This window comes from Nymphaea colorata, chromosome 4, assembly GCF_008831285.2.
Source record: "Nymphaea colorata isolate Beijing-Zhang1983 chromosome 4, ASM883128v2, whole genome shotgun sequence".
Lineage (NCBI taxonomy): Eukaryota > Viridiplantae > Streptophyta > Magnoliopsida > Nymphaeales > Nymphaeaceae > Nymphaea > Nymphaea colorata.
The window spans coordinates 23326787-23344099 of NC_045141.1; the positions used below are offsets into that span (position 1 = coordinate 23326787).

The 17313-nt window shown below is 38.8% G+C and overlaps 2 protein-coding genes across 4 annotated transcripts; both read right to left on the reverse strand.

Annotated features, from left to right (window-relative positions):
- Positions 1-1874: 1874 nt before the first annotated feature.
- LOC116253552 (protein NONRESPONDING TO OXYLIPINS 2, mitochondrial-like) lies at positions 1875-7234 on the reverse strand. 2 transcript variants are annotated; one of them, XM_031628414.2, is made up of 3 exons: positions 6978-7234; positions 6136-6254; positions 1875-2114 (listed from the first exon to the last, which is right to left on the reverse strand). In XM_031628414.2, exons 1-3 carry the CDS (start codon positions 7133-7135, stop codon positions 2089-2091), a joined length of 303 nt encoding a protein of 100 aa, XP_031484274.1. In that variant the 5' UTR covers positions 7136-7234; the 3' UTR covers positions 1875-2088. The 2 variants fall into 2 exon arrangements, with proteins under 2 accessions (XP_031484274.1, XP_031484275.1); XM_031628415.2 differs by having other exon boundaries at positions 6089-6254; positions 6978-7233.
- A 1563-nt stretch (positions 7235-8797) lies between these two features.
- Positions 8798-16132, reverse strand: LOC116253542 (putative nitric oxide synthase). Of its 2 annotated transcripts, XM_031628398.2 has the most exons (14): positions 15680-16132; positions 15234-15419; positions 14660-14746; positions 14489-14568; positions 14081-14162; positions 13715-13735; positions 13095-13140; positions 11471-11589; positions 10358-10471; positions 10182-10280; positions 10002-10091; positions 9582-9691; positions 9220-9475; positions 8798-9138 (listed from the first exon to the last, which is right to left on the reverse strand). In XM_031628398.2, exons 1-13 carry the CDS (start codon positions 16097-16099, stop codon positions 9226-9228), a joined length of 1704 nt encoding a protein of 567 aa, XP_031484258.1. In that variant the 5' UTR covers positions 16100-16132; the 3' UTR covers positions 8798-9138; positions 9220-9225. The 2 variants fall into 2 exon arrangements, with proteins under 2 accessions (XP_031484258.1, XP_031484256.1); XM_031628396.2 differs by having other exon boundaries at positions 8798-9475.
- Between the last annotated feature and the right edge of the window lie 1181 nt (positions 16133-17313).

Here is a 17313-nt window from a genome sequence, read left to right on the forward strand (position 1 = left end):
CGTCACTGTTTTATGAATCTGTACTAATTTTTAAGTCATATTCGCCTAACAGTTATATACATTCTATTTGCCAAACCAAGGACATTCATACGCGCATATCAGTACACTTCTGGCTGTTCAAACCTTGAAAAGGGAGACATGGTGAAAAATTTTATAGCTATTTGTACACAGGAAAAGTTATCTACAATGATTTCATTGATTGAAAAAAAGGATGGTAGTCAGATGAACTTAACCAGATAAAGACACCCCGGATAACTTCTACTTAAGATCCAATGCGCACATTGCAGTACGATCTGCTTAAAGCTACAATGAAGAAGAAAGCTCATGAAATTCAAGCAGTAACGTCCTTTCTCCGTTAGGTAATACGCATGAAACTCGAAGCTCATAATGTTCACTTTAATTTAATTTATGGAGGCCAAAGGGATAATACCTACTACATGGGGAGCATCTCTTTGTCTAAAAGCAGCTCATATACGGCTCCTAATTTCTAGTGCAAGTCAGCTCATTTACCTAAAAGCAAGCTGGCGCTCACTGAATGGCAGACATTAGGTCCACTAAGTGTTGCATGTGCGACACTATACTGTGTGCTTTGTTGACTTGTCTGTATTGCACTGGTGTACTATAAATACCAACCATCGAATTTTGATGGTGTTGCACATTCACCAAGTACAGTTGACATGATCCGTACGTGATAACAATGTATGCAGGGCGGTACAGTTTCAGTTTTTTATTTTTTATTTTTATTTTTCAAAATTAATTTACATATATTTTTTAATCCAGGGAAAACACCGATGCAGCCCATCGGCAAACAAACCAATACAGCATCGTTATCAATACCGATGGTACTGGCGCCTACAGCATTTGAGACTTATGATGCATTCTCATGTTCTCACAACAAGTTTGATGTAATACATGGTAATTAATATGATAATTTGAAGTACGTAGACGGGCCACGAATGAGTCAAGCCAAGACGAGCATACTACGCTTAGATTGGCTAGTGAATTCTCCCCGCAGCTTGTTTTCTAGGCAAACCAACTAGAGAATTGCCTGTGGAAGAGCGAGCTAATGCAAAGCTATGCACATTTGCCAGGTGTATATATCTATGCCGTGCCGCTAGCAGAGTAGTGTTTTCAAAAGTCGTTGATCCTCCACAATCTGAAGAAAAGCCTATGGCTTGTTACGTTGATTGTGTTACGGGTTTGAGGCAAGTTCAAATTGTTCTTTCTCTCACTCAACACCAACTGTCCAAATCAAGTCCTGAAACCAAGCATGACAAGCCGAAGACAGTTTCATAGAACACTTACCGAGTGGTCCTTCCTTCATCGAAACGCCTAAGATCACAACACCACGAAAATAACTGATCGCCCACAGGACGCTGGAATAAACCAGGGGAACATATTATAATATTGTCTTTGCTTTCCGAATGGGCTATTCTTCTGGATAAATGCCTTGAATTGCTGATTTTACATTGGGCCATGGTTCAAAAAAGAACCTGTAGTTCCTAAACCTACTACCCAGCTTCAACCTTGAAGCAAATGGCCCTTATAGTTCAATTGATAAACCATGGTTCGCATTGGCAAATGGTACCAATCCACTCATTGGCAGCTCTCGGTGTTAGCAGCCTGCATTTATAATGCTCATCTCTAAATTAAGATCGGTTCATCTTTCAAGTTCACACTCAGCAATATGCAGCACACATGTAGTTGCCATCTTCGTCAATACAGGTGACGGTCCACGACGACCTAAGGTCCTATTATTGAACCCGATTTCCACTAGATGTCTCGTCTTTCATTAGCATAACCAACCATTCCACACATACATCTTATGCTTAAAACCGTTTTGACTACAGGAACAAGATTACAGAAGGAAACAATGAAGAAAACAGTAAACGTAAAACTTATTATGTCAAGTTTAGTTCTTCGGACATCGTCAGTAGATGTAAATAAAAAATTACAAACCACCAAGAATATAGAAGTTGATCAGTCGTGACAGTGAGAAAAATGAATTGTTCACCGAGCAATGTCAAGTTGGAACAGAAAAGAGCTTCTCCAGAGAGGAATAATAGGGCGTCGTGATGGCAAATCCTCCTACCTAGGCACCGCCACACCGATCTCTGTTGAAAGGAACAAAATCGTAAAATAGAGAAAAATTACTTGAAGCAGGAAAAAAAAGTAAAATGTGAACTTGAAGCATACGGTATCCTAAAATCAGATATGTAACAGTCAATTATCCAAAATCCAAACTGCTGACCGAAAACGAGTAATGGTGTCGTGATTCGACCATGGTTTATCCAATGAGGCCCATGTCATGTATCAAGATATCCAAGAGAAGACTGTTTATTTAAATTATGCCATACTACATAAAGTTCTCATTATTCATTTTCCCGACACAGTTCCCTACAAAAGTAGGACACTCTATCATGCTCGGGATTGCTATGCTTACGTTAAAACTCAAATCCAAGAGACAAGGATAATTATGAATCAGTGACAAATGACTGGCATTTTCCACGATCACTACGTTCCACATGACGGGAAAAAATATGGCACACACTCAATTTGCATGGAATAAATTTTAACTGCTAATGAAGAGCTTTCAGTGAAGAACAATTCGTAACCTACCTTACAGGCCAACCACACGAAGCAAAATGAATTCACTCACGTGTCATCATAGTAATCTGGGAAAGGAACAAGGCTTGTCACTAAGCAGTTCAACAAACATTAATACAGAAAAAGGCCCACTAAGTAGTCCAGAATTTGATGGGCACTAGACACCTCGATAATTGAAGTGGAGAGAGAATTTTGGGTATGAGAAGAGAAATGACATGACAAGGTAAAGTGACAAGATGTCCAAAGACAGGCTTTAGCGATCAGGACCCCAAGGTCCTCACTATAAGGTCAGATGAACCTGGGCACAACTTTATAGCTTTGAACTCGCTTCTCATGCTTCTTGATGGCAATATACAATGAAATTGCAGGCAAAGTAATCCATTATAACAATTGATCCGACTGCTAACACAGAAAAATGAGGTTGTATATAGTAATTTTCCTTGAACGTGTCCCTGACAAACGTATAACTTACAAATAATGAAAGGGTACAGCCAATGCTAGATTATAGAGTGTTATAATTTTACTTTCAAATTGTCTTTCAAAATTCGTCCTTTGTTGTTTTGAAATTAGTAAATGCAACTTGATTCCAGGCCACATAATGCAAACATGCTCAGCTATATAGTAAGGCCTATAGTAAAACTATATCATGTGCATGCTCAGCAGGAATCCTCAAATTGATTCGTAGCCAAAATTTTCAGAAAAAAAAAAAACAGTATCCATTGATCAGCTGATGCATCCACTGCCAAAATCTTCAACATAGATAGACCTTTAAGATAGCAAATAGATACAACACTAGTGATGTTCTCATGCTTCACTTCAAGGATACTCTGCAGGAAGATGGAATAATTGAAAGTTGAAGCAACACTGATATCTATGAATGTATTCCCTATCATATGTTTTTGTGTCATTTTTAATCATCCTCATCACCATGCTCCCCCACCTAAATGGGAGCTCTAGTTTTCCATTCTTAGACTATTTGCAGATGATAAAATCCATAATCATACTCATATAACAGGCCAAGACTTTAAAAACCCACCATGAACCTAACAAAAAAGAAAGAAAGAGAAAAAGCCTCTCATTGCATGACGTTTATTAGTACGAGACTAAGAAAATTTGTGACTATGCCAAAAGAGCAACACGTTGGTGTTGATTCTTCAAGCAAGAGAATGAAGGCATCCACTAGCCAATTGAAATAGAAAATGGCACTACACAGTTTTTACTTCTAGGCATGTAACATGCTTGAGATAGCAGTCTATGTTAATGGAATATCCATACTTGATGATGCTGAGAACTGAGAAAGTGGTTGGCAAGTCCATAAGGGCCCATTTTATTTCTTTTAAGCAAAGGGATATCATGTGCCTGCAGGAACCAAACATTTGAAGTTGGTTGAAGATACAAAGATCAATTGATCTGCAAAAGGACATGAGTGGTTTTCTAGAAAGAATAGATTAATGGCATAATTATGATATGATCTATGCAACAGAATTAACATTATATATATGGGTAAAATATATGTCCTATATAATTATAAGTGAGATCATAAGATTATTTAATCATATTAGCTACAGCTACTTATATATTAATATGCAAGATTATGCAATATATAGATATGTTGACAGGATCTCAGTTATTTTTGGGATTAAGTACGAAAGTTTTAGCAATACCCTTCCAGAAACTGGGACAAGCCATGGGGTTTTTCTTGCACATATACTTGAGAAATCTAAAATTCAGTAATTAGACGAATTGTCAAATTGCAAATAAGGATCAATATTGCAAGGAGATTAAAAGGCGGTGAAATATAGAAAGTTGCAATATCACTCCTTAGAAAATAACCTCCAAAGGAAGGACCAATTTATAGTAATAGTATTATTAACATGTGGACTACCTGATTCCACATCTTGCAGTGAAGAAAAACAGAGAATATAATATATGTCATCCTATATAAAAGAAATGCTGTTCAAATTTTATCTCAGAAAAATAATACGTATTGGGTCCTAAAATCCTAACTAACATATTTATATTTTATACATAGATAAACAAGGTATATCCTTATTACACGCACAATAATTATAAATCTCAAGAAGATCTCCACTCATATGCAAACATGACATTAATGTATATAACTGATTAAGTCCAGCAAGGGCGGGTACTAGTAGTCTTACATTTGCAAATAATCTGTAAAGGTTTTATTGGAAAAATTTATATGAGAACAGACAAGCTCTAGAGTTTGAAGACATACAAGGCAACAGAGCCTAAGCAAATGTAATCAACAAGACAGTTGACGCTCTCACCTTGATTCCTAGAGAACACAATAAGTAACATATCCATATGGTGCAATGTGCAGTGAACTACTCAAATTTCTCAAGGTACAGTAGCTTAGTAACTTTATTTGTTCCGTTAAGGCGTTAACTATAGTTTTCTGATACATGCAATACAACAAATAGGAAAACAGAAACGCATGCCATATGAATTCTTCCATTAGTATCAGGAAAACAAACTCAATGTCTTTAGTATTTCAGCAAGCAAGGAATGAATGTGGTCCTCTATTTTCCCTATGGATTAGATATAAGCATATTCATACAAGCGTGTGGTCAATTTTCCTTGAGGTAGCATGTTTGCCAGGTATCTCCCAAAGTATGCAAATAGAATAAGAAACCAGCTAGTGGTCAACCATGCAAATGCATCAAGTAATCCAAGATGATCTTACCAAATAGTTTTAAATAGAAGTCACACAGGTAGAATAGTTTCCTAAAGCAGGTGACTGATACCATCAACCCCTCCATGTGCATGTGAAAAGAAAGGATCAATCTTAGCTCAATTTTTGTTGGCAAGCACAGTGACCAAATGGCATCTTTAATAGGTCTCATCAGAAGAGGATGAAGGAAAGAAGAGGATGTGATAAAGAGAAAATTCACATAATCAGGAATCCAGGGAAGTGCTGAACAGTCATGAAAACAGACTCAACAGTACAAATAAGATAGAATGGAAAGAAAGAAGAGAAACTATTCACATTACATGTTCAATTGGGAACTTTTATCACATGGACAATCAACTTATGCACGAAAGACAAGAATAGACTAGGGTACATGGAAACACACAACAAAGATTTTCTGATTTAACACACAGATACATCTATCAACTGCTAATCTCATTAAAAATTATTAAAAAACTAAAATTATGAAGGATACATCACTGTATATTATGCCATGTCACGTCACCTACACAATCACAAGCAAGTCGTTGGACATAATCCTACAGGTCCAACCTATGACAGCAGAACTGGACATACACTAGTTCCTAGGAAGCAGGAGGCTGGACCTCCAAAAAGAAGAAAAAAACCCACCAACCAACCGGACAAGTGACTTAGTGAGCCGTGAGATGGTTAATGAACTAGAGTAGTGCCAAAAGAGATAAAGAACTATATGTTGCAGATTGAACAAAAAAAAAAGCATTTGCAAGTATTGAAGGAGAAGCAACTCACTCCAGACACAAAATATTAGAGTCCGGGAGAGGTCCGACAGAATGTACCCTGAGAAAGTGCACGACAACTCTGAGAGTTTACACTTAAGCATGAAGACAGGCGCGCGAGGGCAACAGCGCTATGCAGTGGAAACAGGGAAGGTCCACAACTCAATTCAACTGGCAATCTGCCGTAAAAGTCAAAGAAGAAAAGAACCAATTAATAATAAGAAAGCAACACACATTCGGCATAAGTAGATTTTTGTTTGGCAAGATTATACTGGCGCCGGAATTGCACATCAGGTCCAAAATAACAAAAATCGGTCAGGATACAAACTATGGGTATGATCATAGTGAAAGGCGGCAAACTACAAGAAAATTTGGAAGTTCAGAATGAAAAATCGATAAAACTACTAATCAACCCATGAGTAACACGCAAGGGAAAAAAGAAGAAAAGAGTTCATGCGACAAAGTGGGCACCAACCGAAAATAATTTACATAGAAAACAGAAAAAAAAATGTCAACAGACGCAGCAACAAAAAACGCAAGACAGGAAGGATATCAAACAATGGGAGACTTAGAGCAAGCAGACCGAGAGATGAAAAAAGATGACAACATAGATAAAAATGTGAACGTGAAACAGAACAGGATGAAATAAGAAAGAAACGAGAAGAAATTCAGAGCTTACGACAAACGTTATGATCGACCAAAAACAAGATCGCAAGGGCATGATTCATCCATCAACAAGAACCACAAATTAGCGCAATAATCCTTTAGCTCAATAATCAAGCTACTTTGAAACAAAAAAGGCGGCTGCGGTGAAATCCAAATCCAGCATACTAAATCCGAGGATGAAAAACACACCAGAGAAACAATAGCGGAGATTCTTTCGAAATGGAGACGGAAGCAACCTGGTGAAGGACTGAAGACGACGAGAGCAAGGCGTCGCCTTCCCGCCAGCTGTCGGCAGACTGGCGCACGGCGAGGGCGACGAGGAGACCCTAGCTCGAATGGCAGAACGAACCGCAGAAACCGTCGTCCTCCTAAGTAATCTGCAAGGCGAAGCCATCGCCCAGAAAATGGAGAAGGATGTAAGGGAACCACGGACGATCTGCGAACACGGCGGTTGCCTCGGCCAAGGGGTATAGGGTTTAGGAGCCTCCTTTTGGCGCCTAGCGTTAGGGCAGTGCGGATTTTACATGACATAAACACGTTGCGTCCCGCCCGAATCCAAACGCAGGACACCGACAAGTGGGAATCATAATAATTTCTTTTCAACCCCCGCCCTTCCGAGAAATTTAGATAAGCCCACCTGACTTTTTGTTTGTCAAGAACCTCATGGACGGACCACTATTGATGGACCATTATTAATGGGCTTTGATTGTTTGGAAATCATAATGATAGTATGTTATTATTTTATAAATCTGTTTTAAAAGATGAGAAAGATTCATCTAATGCTGTAACAAGTGTTTTATGAATTGGTTTTATTTTTGAGGTAGTTTCATGATATTGTAATATTATGTTACTATTGTCAAACAACCCTTTAAAAGCGTGTTTAATTCATGGACAAAGTAGTTCTTACAAAGCTGGTTTCTACAACAATGGTCTACCCTCTTTACATCTGCATGTGCTCTTCATAACTTATAATAGCTTTGAAACTTATCGTAATAATGTCATTAAGTAAACAAAAAGACCTTTCAAATTGAAAGGACTACGTAAACAAGGAGACCTTCCAAATTGAAAGGACTCAAGAATCTCTAACTTTGAGGTCAAACTTGGCCTCAAAAGGTCTAGCATAATTGGTTGGGCGCGTTGAAGGTACGTTGTTAGTCAATTATTGTGAGTGCTACTTCCCTTGGACTTTAAACAGTGATATCACAACAACACACATTTGATACTGCACCCCACTAAGATCTCAATGCAGCCCAAGACCCCAGGATAGGAGGAATGAGGAGCCTTTAAATCTCTTTTTTGTTTGGGTGGCTGATCGTTAATCTCATGTTCATCCAGACAGTTCATTAAACTTGGGCTTGATAGTGAACCCTACCAGTTTATTGTTGTAATTACCTGTACAAAGGCAACACAATATTAGAATGCAGGAGGATCGGGTTGTTTTCTCCCACACACTGAACCATGATCCCTAGTTTCGTGAGCTGTTCAGTTTCATTTCTTGCCGATAGTGAAACCCTGCATCCATGCAACTAGCCATAAACAGTTGAAAACAGGTTTCGTTCCAGCAGATGGAAGGCATAGTCCTTCAATATGGTTTGCCTCTGCTTCCACAGCATCAACCGAGGATGTTTTAATAATAATCTGATTGTTCTTGTTCAAGGTGTATTCGTTGGTCGCAAGAGCTTGCCCCAACATCAAAATTTTAAATTCAGTAGGATTTTGTAGCAACTTTTTGTTTATGAACAAGTAGAATAATTGAGCAGCGCATTTCGAGGTCCTTGTTGTGAGTGGCTGTCTGTCTGACCTATGGAGGCAGATTCGCTTTACGAGCGATCTTCGCCAAAAAGCACGAAGGCCCTCTTGTTTATCCTTCAGAAGTTGATTAGGTTCTCGCTAAATATTCAACTAGCACTAATATCTTGAATCCACCTAGTTAGTTAGTTGAACCTCATATTCTCCACCACATACAATTAGATGCAGATTAGGGGACAAAACTTTGAAGTCTGAGATGCTGAAAATCAAAATTCTCATGGTAATAAATATCATGTTCTCTTTAGGAGAAACGAATAAAATCTCTTAGATTGAAAAGCACCAGAATAACTGTTTTAGACATAAAATTTCTCGATGGCACGATAGAAAGACAGACCAAACAATGGTTTCTTAGATGTACAGATACAAACTTTAGTTCTGTAAATTCTGCACAGGACAACCTGATTTTTGGGCTGATACCGACATTGGCTCGATATTGGTCACAGGGCATCTCGCAATTTACACTGGAGAATGATGTTACAAGACACTGAAATTTACCAAGCATGCCCCAGCTATGTGCATGGCAAATGGAAGCTGGAACTTGTTAAATTTATGAATGGATCTTCAAGAAGATGAAGGCGTGTGCATTATCTGTGAAAAGCCTGGATTGGAAGATCCTTCCAGCCATAATACTATACAAAAATGAGGGAGAGGACAAGAGCAAAACTATACCTCAAATTATGTACACAACTTTGGCCTCATTTCTATCTGTTTCTCTGTCAGATCCTGGAACATGTACCACTCTGCACCCGCTTTGCCGACAGGCATGGGAGGGCGGATGAAAACTTCAACAGGTTTTGGAACGTGTATGGTTAAGTGTAGTTCTCTTGGAGTATCTTCAACAATCAAATCGGAAAATTCAGTTGATATTCCCATAGGCTCAAGAACTATCCATCCCAAACCCGAGACAGCAATGTCACAAGCAGGCCTGTCAAGGGAAGGTATTTGAGACTAAACAGTTTGTTGAACTTCCACAGACCATGATTTTGCAAGAGACTTCAAAGAAAGTAATCATTAATTGGTTAGCCACATACCTCTTCCAGTCTTCAAATTTTATTTGTAACCGGCGAACAGATTGAAGACCAGGCCAGCTATCTGCTCTCTCTTTCCCATTTGGTGGTGTAAGCAATACCCCTAGTTCTCTCTGAATGCATTGTGTGATAAAAGAACTAGTCAGTACTCATTAAAGCATAGCAAATAAGAAGAGAATATCATGCTTCATCTTTTTGTTTCCACATATAGGATCTCAACTCATAATAGAAGAGAAAAACAAAGCATAAGAGAAAAAACTAAGAAGTGAGAATCCAACTATTTGTCTAGAAAACTGTATAACTTTGAAACCGAAATTACAATCAGGTAGGTATAAGATTCAGGCAAAACATGGTCTCCATCACATTTTTTAATTTCCCACTCTACCAAACTACACTTCTACACTTCAAAGTTTAACTACACACCTTGTAAAAGTCATCTGCATCAACTGTAGGCACCATGTGTGAATGCAGAGCTTTGGGGCCATAGAGTGTCAGCCTTGTATGAGGAAAGACCTACATGCCATGCAATGGGTGCACTATAAGGATAAGCGTGCATTTAAAACAAAAAATTATGAAAAAAAATTTCAGCCGAACTCTACAAACTTTTAATATGTCAATCCTAACAAGTCCTCCCCAAAAGATAGATGACCCATTCAAGGTTGTAGCTCCTCCATCAGAATGTGCTTCCTTACCAAACGATGCCTGAACAACCACGTAAACTGACCATTAGGAAAAGTTATATATATATATATAAAATATTCCGGAACAGCTAATCATACAGGAAAACATTGGCCTCTTAGATGGCTCTGAGGTGCCAGGGAAGGCAGATCTTCAGAATGGACCACAGCAGCTTGCCTGTGGTGCAGGTGCACTCCAGGAGTGTCATAGAGTTTCTGCAAGGTATCAAAGAATAAAAAGGATTTAGCGACAAAAAAGGAGGGCCTACAGAATTGTTGAAATGTGGAAGAACTAAAATACTAACTAGCAGTTTTCTTTTCAATTTTGCACAGGAAAGCTGCATATTATAATGAACACAAAGATGATTCTATACATACGTAAATATGCTTTATGCAAAAATGAAGGTTTCAAAATCAGTCTGACACCGTGTTGAGTCACCAGTTGCTGTACTTTGGGTTGAGTCTGGGTTTGGCTTTAAAGCCTGTGTGTTGTGCGTGTGGTGTGGATGCATTTATTCTCCATACCAAGGTTAGAAAAATTAATGATTTCATCCATGTATTAATGATGATGTTCTTTCTGGGGGCCTGAACATGGTTTGTGCATGTAGTATGTTGTCCTTGTGTCTGGACATTGATGTTTGCATGCTTGAATTGTCTGTATGTGCATGTGCCACGTGTATTTGCATCCAGGTGGGTAGAACTACAGTCCTTTCTTGTGGCCCCCTAAGGCAAGAACCTGCATCGGCTTATGCAAAGGGGTGGGGACCCATGGAGTTTGAAACAACCTCCTGCCTATAGGTTGTGAATACACCCCTTTCAGGGCTGCTAGGTAGCAGCTAAAAGTATAATTTATAAAAAAGACACATACAAGGACACCATCAGCACACTCATTGACATTGGCATTTCATGTCAATAGATAGCATGAGAAAATATCTAAAGAAGTCATATCCTCAAATGATCCAGAATGGTGAAGAAGCGCACCACCTCAACAATTTAAATCATTTAACAAAGATCTACCAAGCAAACTCGCTTTTGCCTTCCAGAAATCTATCAACCACCAAGTGCAAAAGGAATAACAAATATCATGGTTCTTGAAACTTAGTCAACTTAGTGTTGGAAAATACCAATTTTTCATGTTTACATGGCATTTGGAAACAAAGTAACGATATATTATCACTCTGACAACATGTGTAAGGTAGTACAAAAAGAACATACCCCACCACCATGAAAAGCATCAATCTCAATTGGACCAAGGGTAGTTCCAGGAACAGCAGACTGCATGGGCTTGTATTTCCGAGCTGCTGCAGCAACTGGATCTTTTCTTGCCATCATCTCTATATGGAGAAAAAGGAAATTAGCATCCAACAAAATTACATTAGTGTCAAACATGCTACAGCACAATTGCTGGAGTGTGGACTGCTTAAGTCACTTTTGTTTTTTTAGTTTATATAGTTGAAACAAATAAAACACATCAACTTTTAGTAGAACATGGCAGCTCAAGTTCATGATGCATAGGCAAGAGATGAAACATAGGCTTGTTTACCAACACTAGCACAGAATTCTCCCTATATGACCTTAAGAATGGACATTACGGATTCTCCATCAAGAATATAGGGGGTTAGCTCCAAGATGGAACAAAAAACACATGAACTATGCATTGAATAGCTCATTTCAATCCGGCCTGCTTCTGAAACGTGAGATGATAGTTGATACTATCCAAAATGTAAGTGATGAAAAAAAAACGTAAAGAATTATTTACGGAAAGAAAAGGACTAAACCAACAACTTTATTTGTCTTTTCTTGGCTGAAGATGTCAATGCAATATTGAGGAAAAGAAATAACATAAAGGAAAACCATATCCAATCAATGCAGGCATGAAGGTAGCCGAGTTCTGAATTCTAAGACCATTAAAAAAATACCTTCAAGAAAGGCACTTGGCAGACCTGAGACCATATCTGTGACAATGCCAGTTTAGCGACTACAACCCATTATGTGCAACGAGAGTGAAGATGTGGAATTTGTTTCAAAAGGGTCTAATAATTCTGCTAATTACAATTGATGGCTACTTCAAAATTGGTCATGATTGGACTGAAAACATTGACATATGTGGGGTCAAATCCCAAGATCCTCTAAACTAGCTATAGAACCATGACAGACAATGTGCATTGTAAATACAAGAGCAAGTCAAGAAGTATAAAAATGTGTGTGTGTGTGTCACTGGTCTTCAGATTGCTCGTCCAGGCTGATGGCAACTATGAAATACTAAGTTTACATGTAAAATAAAGAGGGTTGACTATTCATAATAAGGGATGGTTAACTGCAATTAAGGGATTCCAAATCACGATTAAGTTCTTTAACCTTGTCACTAATGTTTCCGGTTTGACTAATCAATTACTGTCTTTTATCTAAATCCCATCCATGCCCTCTCCTCATTTACACTTTTGCCCTCAGCCTTTCAGGATTGGTAAAAAAGAATCTCGGGGTTTGACTGAGTAAAAACCATGGTTATGAAGTCAGTTTTTCCTCCAGGTTGGACCGTTACGACATTACGTAGCTAGAGTTCCGCTCTTCTCACTGGCAATAGGCTGTTAATAAACACCATAGCACAAAAAAATGCTGGCAGGTTAAGCTCGGTCCCAAAAGTCACCTCTAGGAACTCAGTAAGGTAAGTGCAAAGTGCTAATTTTGGTTCACATATCAAACAGTGCAAGCTATTGTTTCAGGACTACCACATAGATAAATCTACAACAACACATTAATAAGAAAGAAAACAAGGAACAATTTAGCTAATCAGCTACTGTTCACCTAAAGGCAAAATGTGCTAAGTTTGAGAACTCACGTAGCAAAGCATTAACAAAAGCAGATTTCCCAACATTTGCTGAACCCTGTAATCATACAAAAGAAGTATTCACATAACCAAAATCATAACTCAGGACAAGAAAAAAACTCTTATAGAAAAGCAGCAAGAATATAGTTGCTCAATGACTTTGTGCCTGGAGCAAGTTTTGAGATCAAACAGACAATATTGATAAATGGCCCCACAACTGTGGAAGGGCCCATATTTGCATACTGCTCCTAGTGTGAAAGAAAAGGCAGCCTTGGCGCATCCAACAGCCAGCCCTATGAGCTAGCTTATCAGCTCAACCTCTGCCACTACTGCTTCACTAGCCATTGCTTCAGATGGAAGAAATGACGATCTCACTCTTCAAGACAGATTCAGTCAATCTATTATGGCTAGAACATGGAGTTGCCACATATACAACAAACATGTATCAGCAAAAGAGGATAAACAACTGCTTCCACATTCATAAAATCAGCATTTGGTGACAAGTAAAATGGTTTAGCAACTTAGTTTCTAAATTAGGAGAAATGTCGGGTCACAACATTGCCCAGTCTTACAATGACAAGAAACTTGAGTAGACGACACAAGTAGATAACATGAAAAAAGTAGGTACTAACCAGAATGTATACATCTCGGCCCTGCCAAAAGAAGGAAAAAAAGTCAGAACATAGTTTTTTGAGGAAAGAAAATAGAACTAAAACATGCAAAACACTGAAACTGTAATAATTTCCTGAATTTTTTTTTATATTAAGTGGAAATGAACCAAAAGAGTTTGACTTCACACAACAACCTAAAAGTCTAAAACTTAAAAGATAGCCAGAATATAAAAACTACAAAAAAGACTGAGAAATTTAGAATGATCATTCAAGAACACAGAATGACACGCTTTCCATGCTTTCTTCAGCCTAACAAATATGTGACTCCAAACTATTATGAGATGAATCAAATGAATCTATCCCTGCTAGGAATATAGAACGAAGCACCTTTTTCTCCTTTTGAATCTCAACAGCAACACCTTCAATACCTAACAGAGACTTTGAGCTGGTCAAATGGATGCTCAGGACACTGCAAAAAGGCAACATAGAAGAATATAACATTGTTGCAAAGTAAAACCAACTGTCTTGGTAAAATAAAATACCAAACAGCAAAACCAAAAGTCAATGCATGAGTCTTAAACCACCACAATAATGATTCTTCCAATATAGATAATAGAAGGAGAGCTGATTCTCGCTAGAAACCTCAATGCATCACGCTGTTGGCCATGTATGAGCATCTTGGGGTAGACCATACACAATGGACAACCAAATTTGGTCATACATAGTCAACCAAATTTCAGTTTGCTCCGTAACAAGAACCTGCTATTTCCAATAGTTGGAAAATATGAAACTCACTTAAGCTTTTTCTTCATTGTGGCCTCCACTATCCAGTCACCCACACAGTTCAAATCAGTCCCTTTAGGGAGGAGATCGACCTGTATCAATTAAAAGAAGCCCAATGAGCAAGGTGGAATCCATAGTTGTAGAGAAACATCACAAACTAGAACCAGCACCAGGGGAACTTACCTTAGTGATAACCAAAATGATAGGATTTGCACCAGCTATATCACGTATCCGGGCCAAAAAGCTTCCATTGAAATCAACAATGTCCACCTATACAAAGATTTAAGTGTATAAAACCCAGTAACGTGCATAACGACAGTGAAAGATGATTTGCTCTAGAGGATTGATGGGAGTGCTTTCAAGTTTGTCAATTGTCATCTATCCCAAAGTGCTCCTAGACGGTATCTCAAAACAAACACTTTACGAAAACCAATTTGCACATGTATATATTAATGAGAAATAACATCTGTGTCTGCGCGCATGTGTGTTGTGGAGTGGGAGAAAGCCTGTTTAGAGCTCAATCAAAGCTTAGTCGGGAACTAAAGAAAGTTCACAAAAGAACTTAAAATTATAAAATTAACTTTAAAGATGGGAAACAAATGAGTAAATTGATAACTCAAAACGATTGAAAATTGCCACATATTACAACCGTTCTTGTTATGCCGAAAGTTAAGACTATAAGCCGGAAGTTTTAAACAGAAAATCGTCATGAATGCTCGCACATTTGTATATTCGTATGAATAGAGAACTTATTTACCAACTTAACGATGAGAACTTTCTCGGTTCTAAGGTGGCATAACTTCTCACGCAGCTCTTCAGCCGTTATAAACTGCTTACCACCAGCATAACCACCATTCCCACCCACAGCAGTAACCATGTGACCGTGTGATAGAAGTATACACCTCCCACAAAGAACAGTCCTGAGCTGACGATGTCTCTTCTTCTGCACTAAACATGAAGAATTCAAGCTACCTTGAAATCCTTTAAGAGCCACATTAGGAAATCATATATCAAAAAGGTTCTCAGAAGGTCCAAAAGGAAACAAAATGGTAAAATACAAGAAAGTAAGTCATAATAAGCAAGACACACATCAAAACCTCACATAATTCTCTTCACCTCGCGAACCAATCGGCACCATCCAAAGATAAACAGCCGTAACGAAGAGGCACCCGAAAGAAGGGCACTGGAGAAAACTTATCTTACCACTTCGTAGGTCTGCGGGTCGACGTACCCCGGGGCATCAACTTCCTGGGTTTGCAGAGGCGCCCCGCAACCGTAGCACGAAGCAATGCCGGAGTCCACCACCCGCTTTGGCTCAGCGCCCTTATTCTTCTTCTCTTTCTTTTTGGGCTGCCCAGAGATCGGCTTTTGGGAGAGAAGGCGGTGGAGGAAGACCTCTCCCCTTGTAGGGGCCGCGGCGCCCGTGCCTGTCGGCTCCCCATCAGAAACAGATGCTCTGCGCCGCTGTGTCTCTGAGTTCGCCGATGATGCCTTAACTGAAGAAGAAGAACACAAAGAAGATTGTCTCAATCCGTGGAGAGGAATAAGGAACGGGGGTGCTCTGGGGAGAAAGGAAGGAGTAAAGGAGGAGGCGAAGTCGAGGAATGGCGACTTGAGGGACATGGTGACCGCATGGGACTCGGTGAACACGATAACGCTTTTAACACTAAAACGTGAGCGTGTTTTAAAGTACTTAATTAGAAACTGGACTACTGGAGTGGATTCTGAGTTCGTATGTTATTTTCAAAATTTGCCTTTGGAACAAAGTAGTAATTAATTAACTGCAAAAAAAGACATATTTTCTTTACCAGTATAAAAGTTAATCCCCAATTCTTTGTCAACCTATTTCGAGGTTTACAACCATCTACCTGCTCCAACTGACCGATATGAGAACAAATAAGGGGTCTCCTGACAAATGATGAACAAAGGAGAAAAGCACACATGTTTCTACTATAATTGCAAAATATTACAGTGGTATTTGGTGAAACCAACCAAAACCTAACTTTAACTTGTTTGATTAAAATCGGGTCCTTTAATGAATTTTTAAAATTAGTTTAAATGAGTTTCCAAAATTCGTTTTTGTGTTTGGGAGACACGCAAAAACAGTGTTTTTATGAAAAACACTCCCTTTTTGGTTTCCCTTTTGAAAACCAGGATTTATCAACACTGGAGTTTTCTCAACTCGGTCTTGATGTTATCCAAGAACTCCAAAAACCATGTTTGGTAAGCAACCCCGCTTCCACTTGCTTGTCACAACCTCACAATGATGATCAGTACTGAATCTGTTGATCAAGCTTAGTGAAATTCTTAACAGAAGAAACTGTTTGAAGCAACCTCACAAAGGGTAATATTATCTTTCCCTGTTTTAACAACAAATCTCGTAAGTTGGCAGTACCAAGTAAACAACAAATCTAGAAAAAAGAAGGCGCCGTAAGAAATATTTCTATTTAGTTGCGGAGTGATATTTTTCCAATATATTGACTTCGGAACCGGAGACTTGTCCCCGGCATCCTTCGAACAAACCCTGTCATACCTAAGCAACGTCGCACACCCGTTGGATCTTGCTCCAGGATAACATACTTCACTGGCCCTGCCATGCATAGTCTGCAATCGATCGACTGTTCTTGCCGTGTTTGCTATCACATTTGAAACTGCATTCAATTTTCAACCATCTCAGCAATTTCAAAATCCATTCTTCCCCTTGAAGCCCAAGGCTAACGTTGATATAGCAAGAAAAACCACTCCGAAGTGTTCTAGCAAGCAAACAAGTTAGATTTTGAAGATTTTCATTCGCTGCAAAAGTATGACTACGACTGAGCATGGTACTGGGCGTGGTC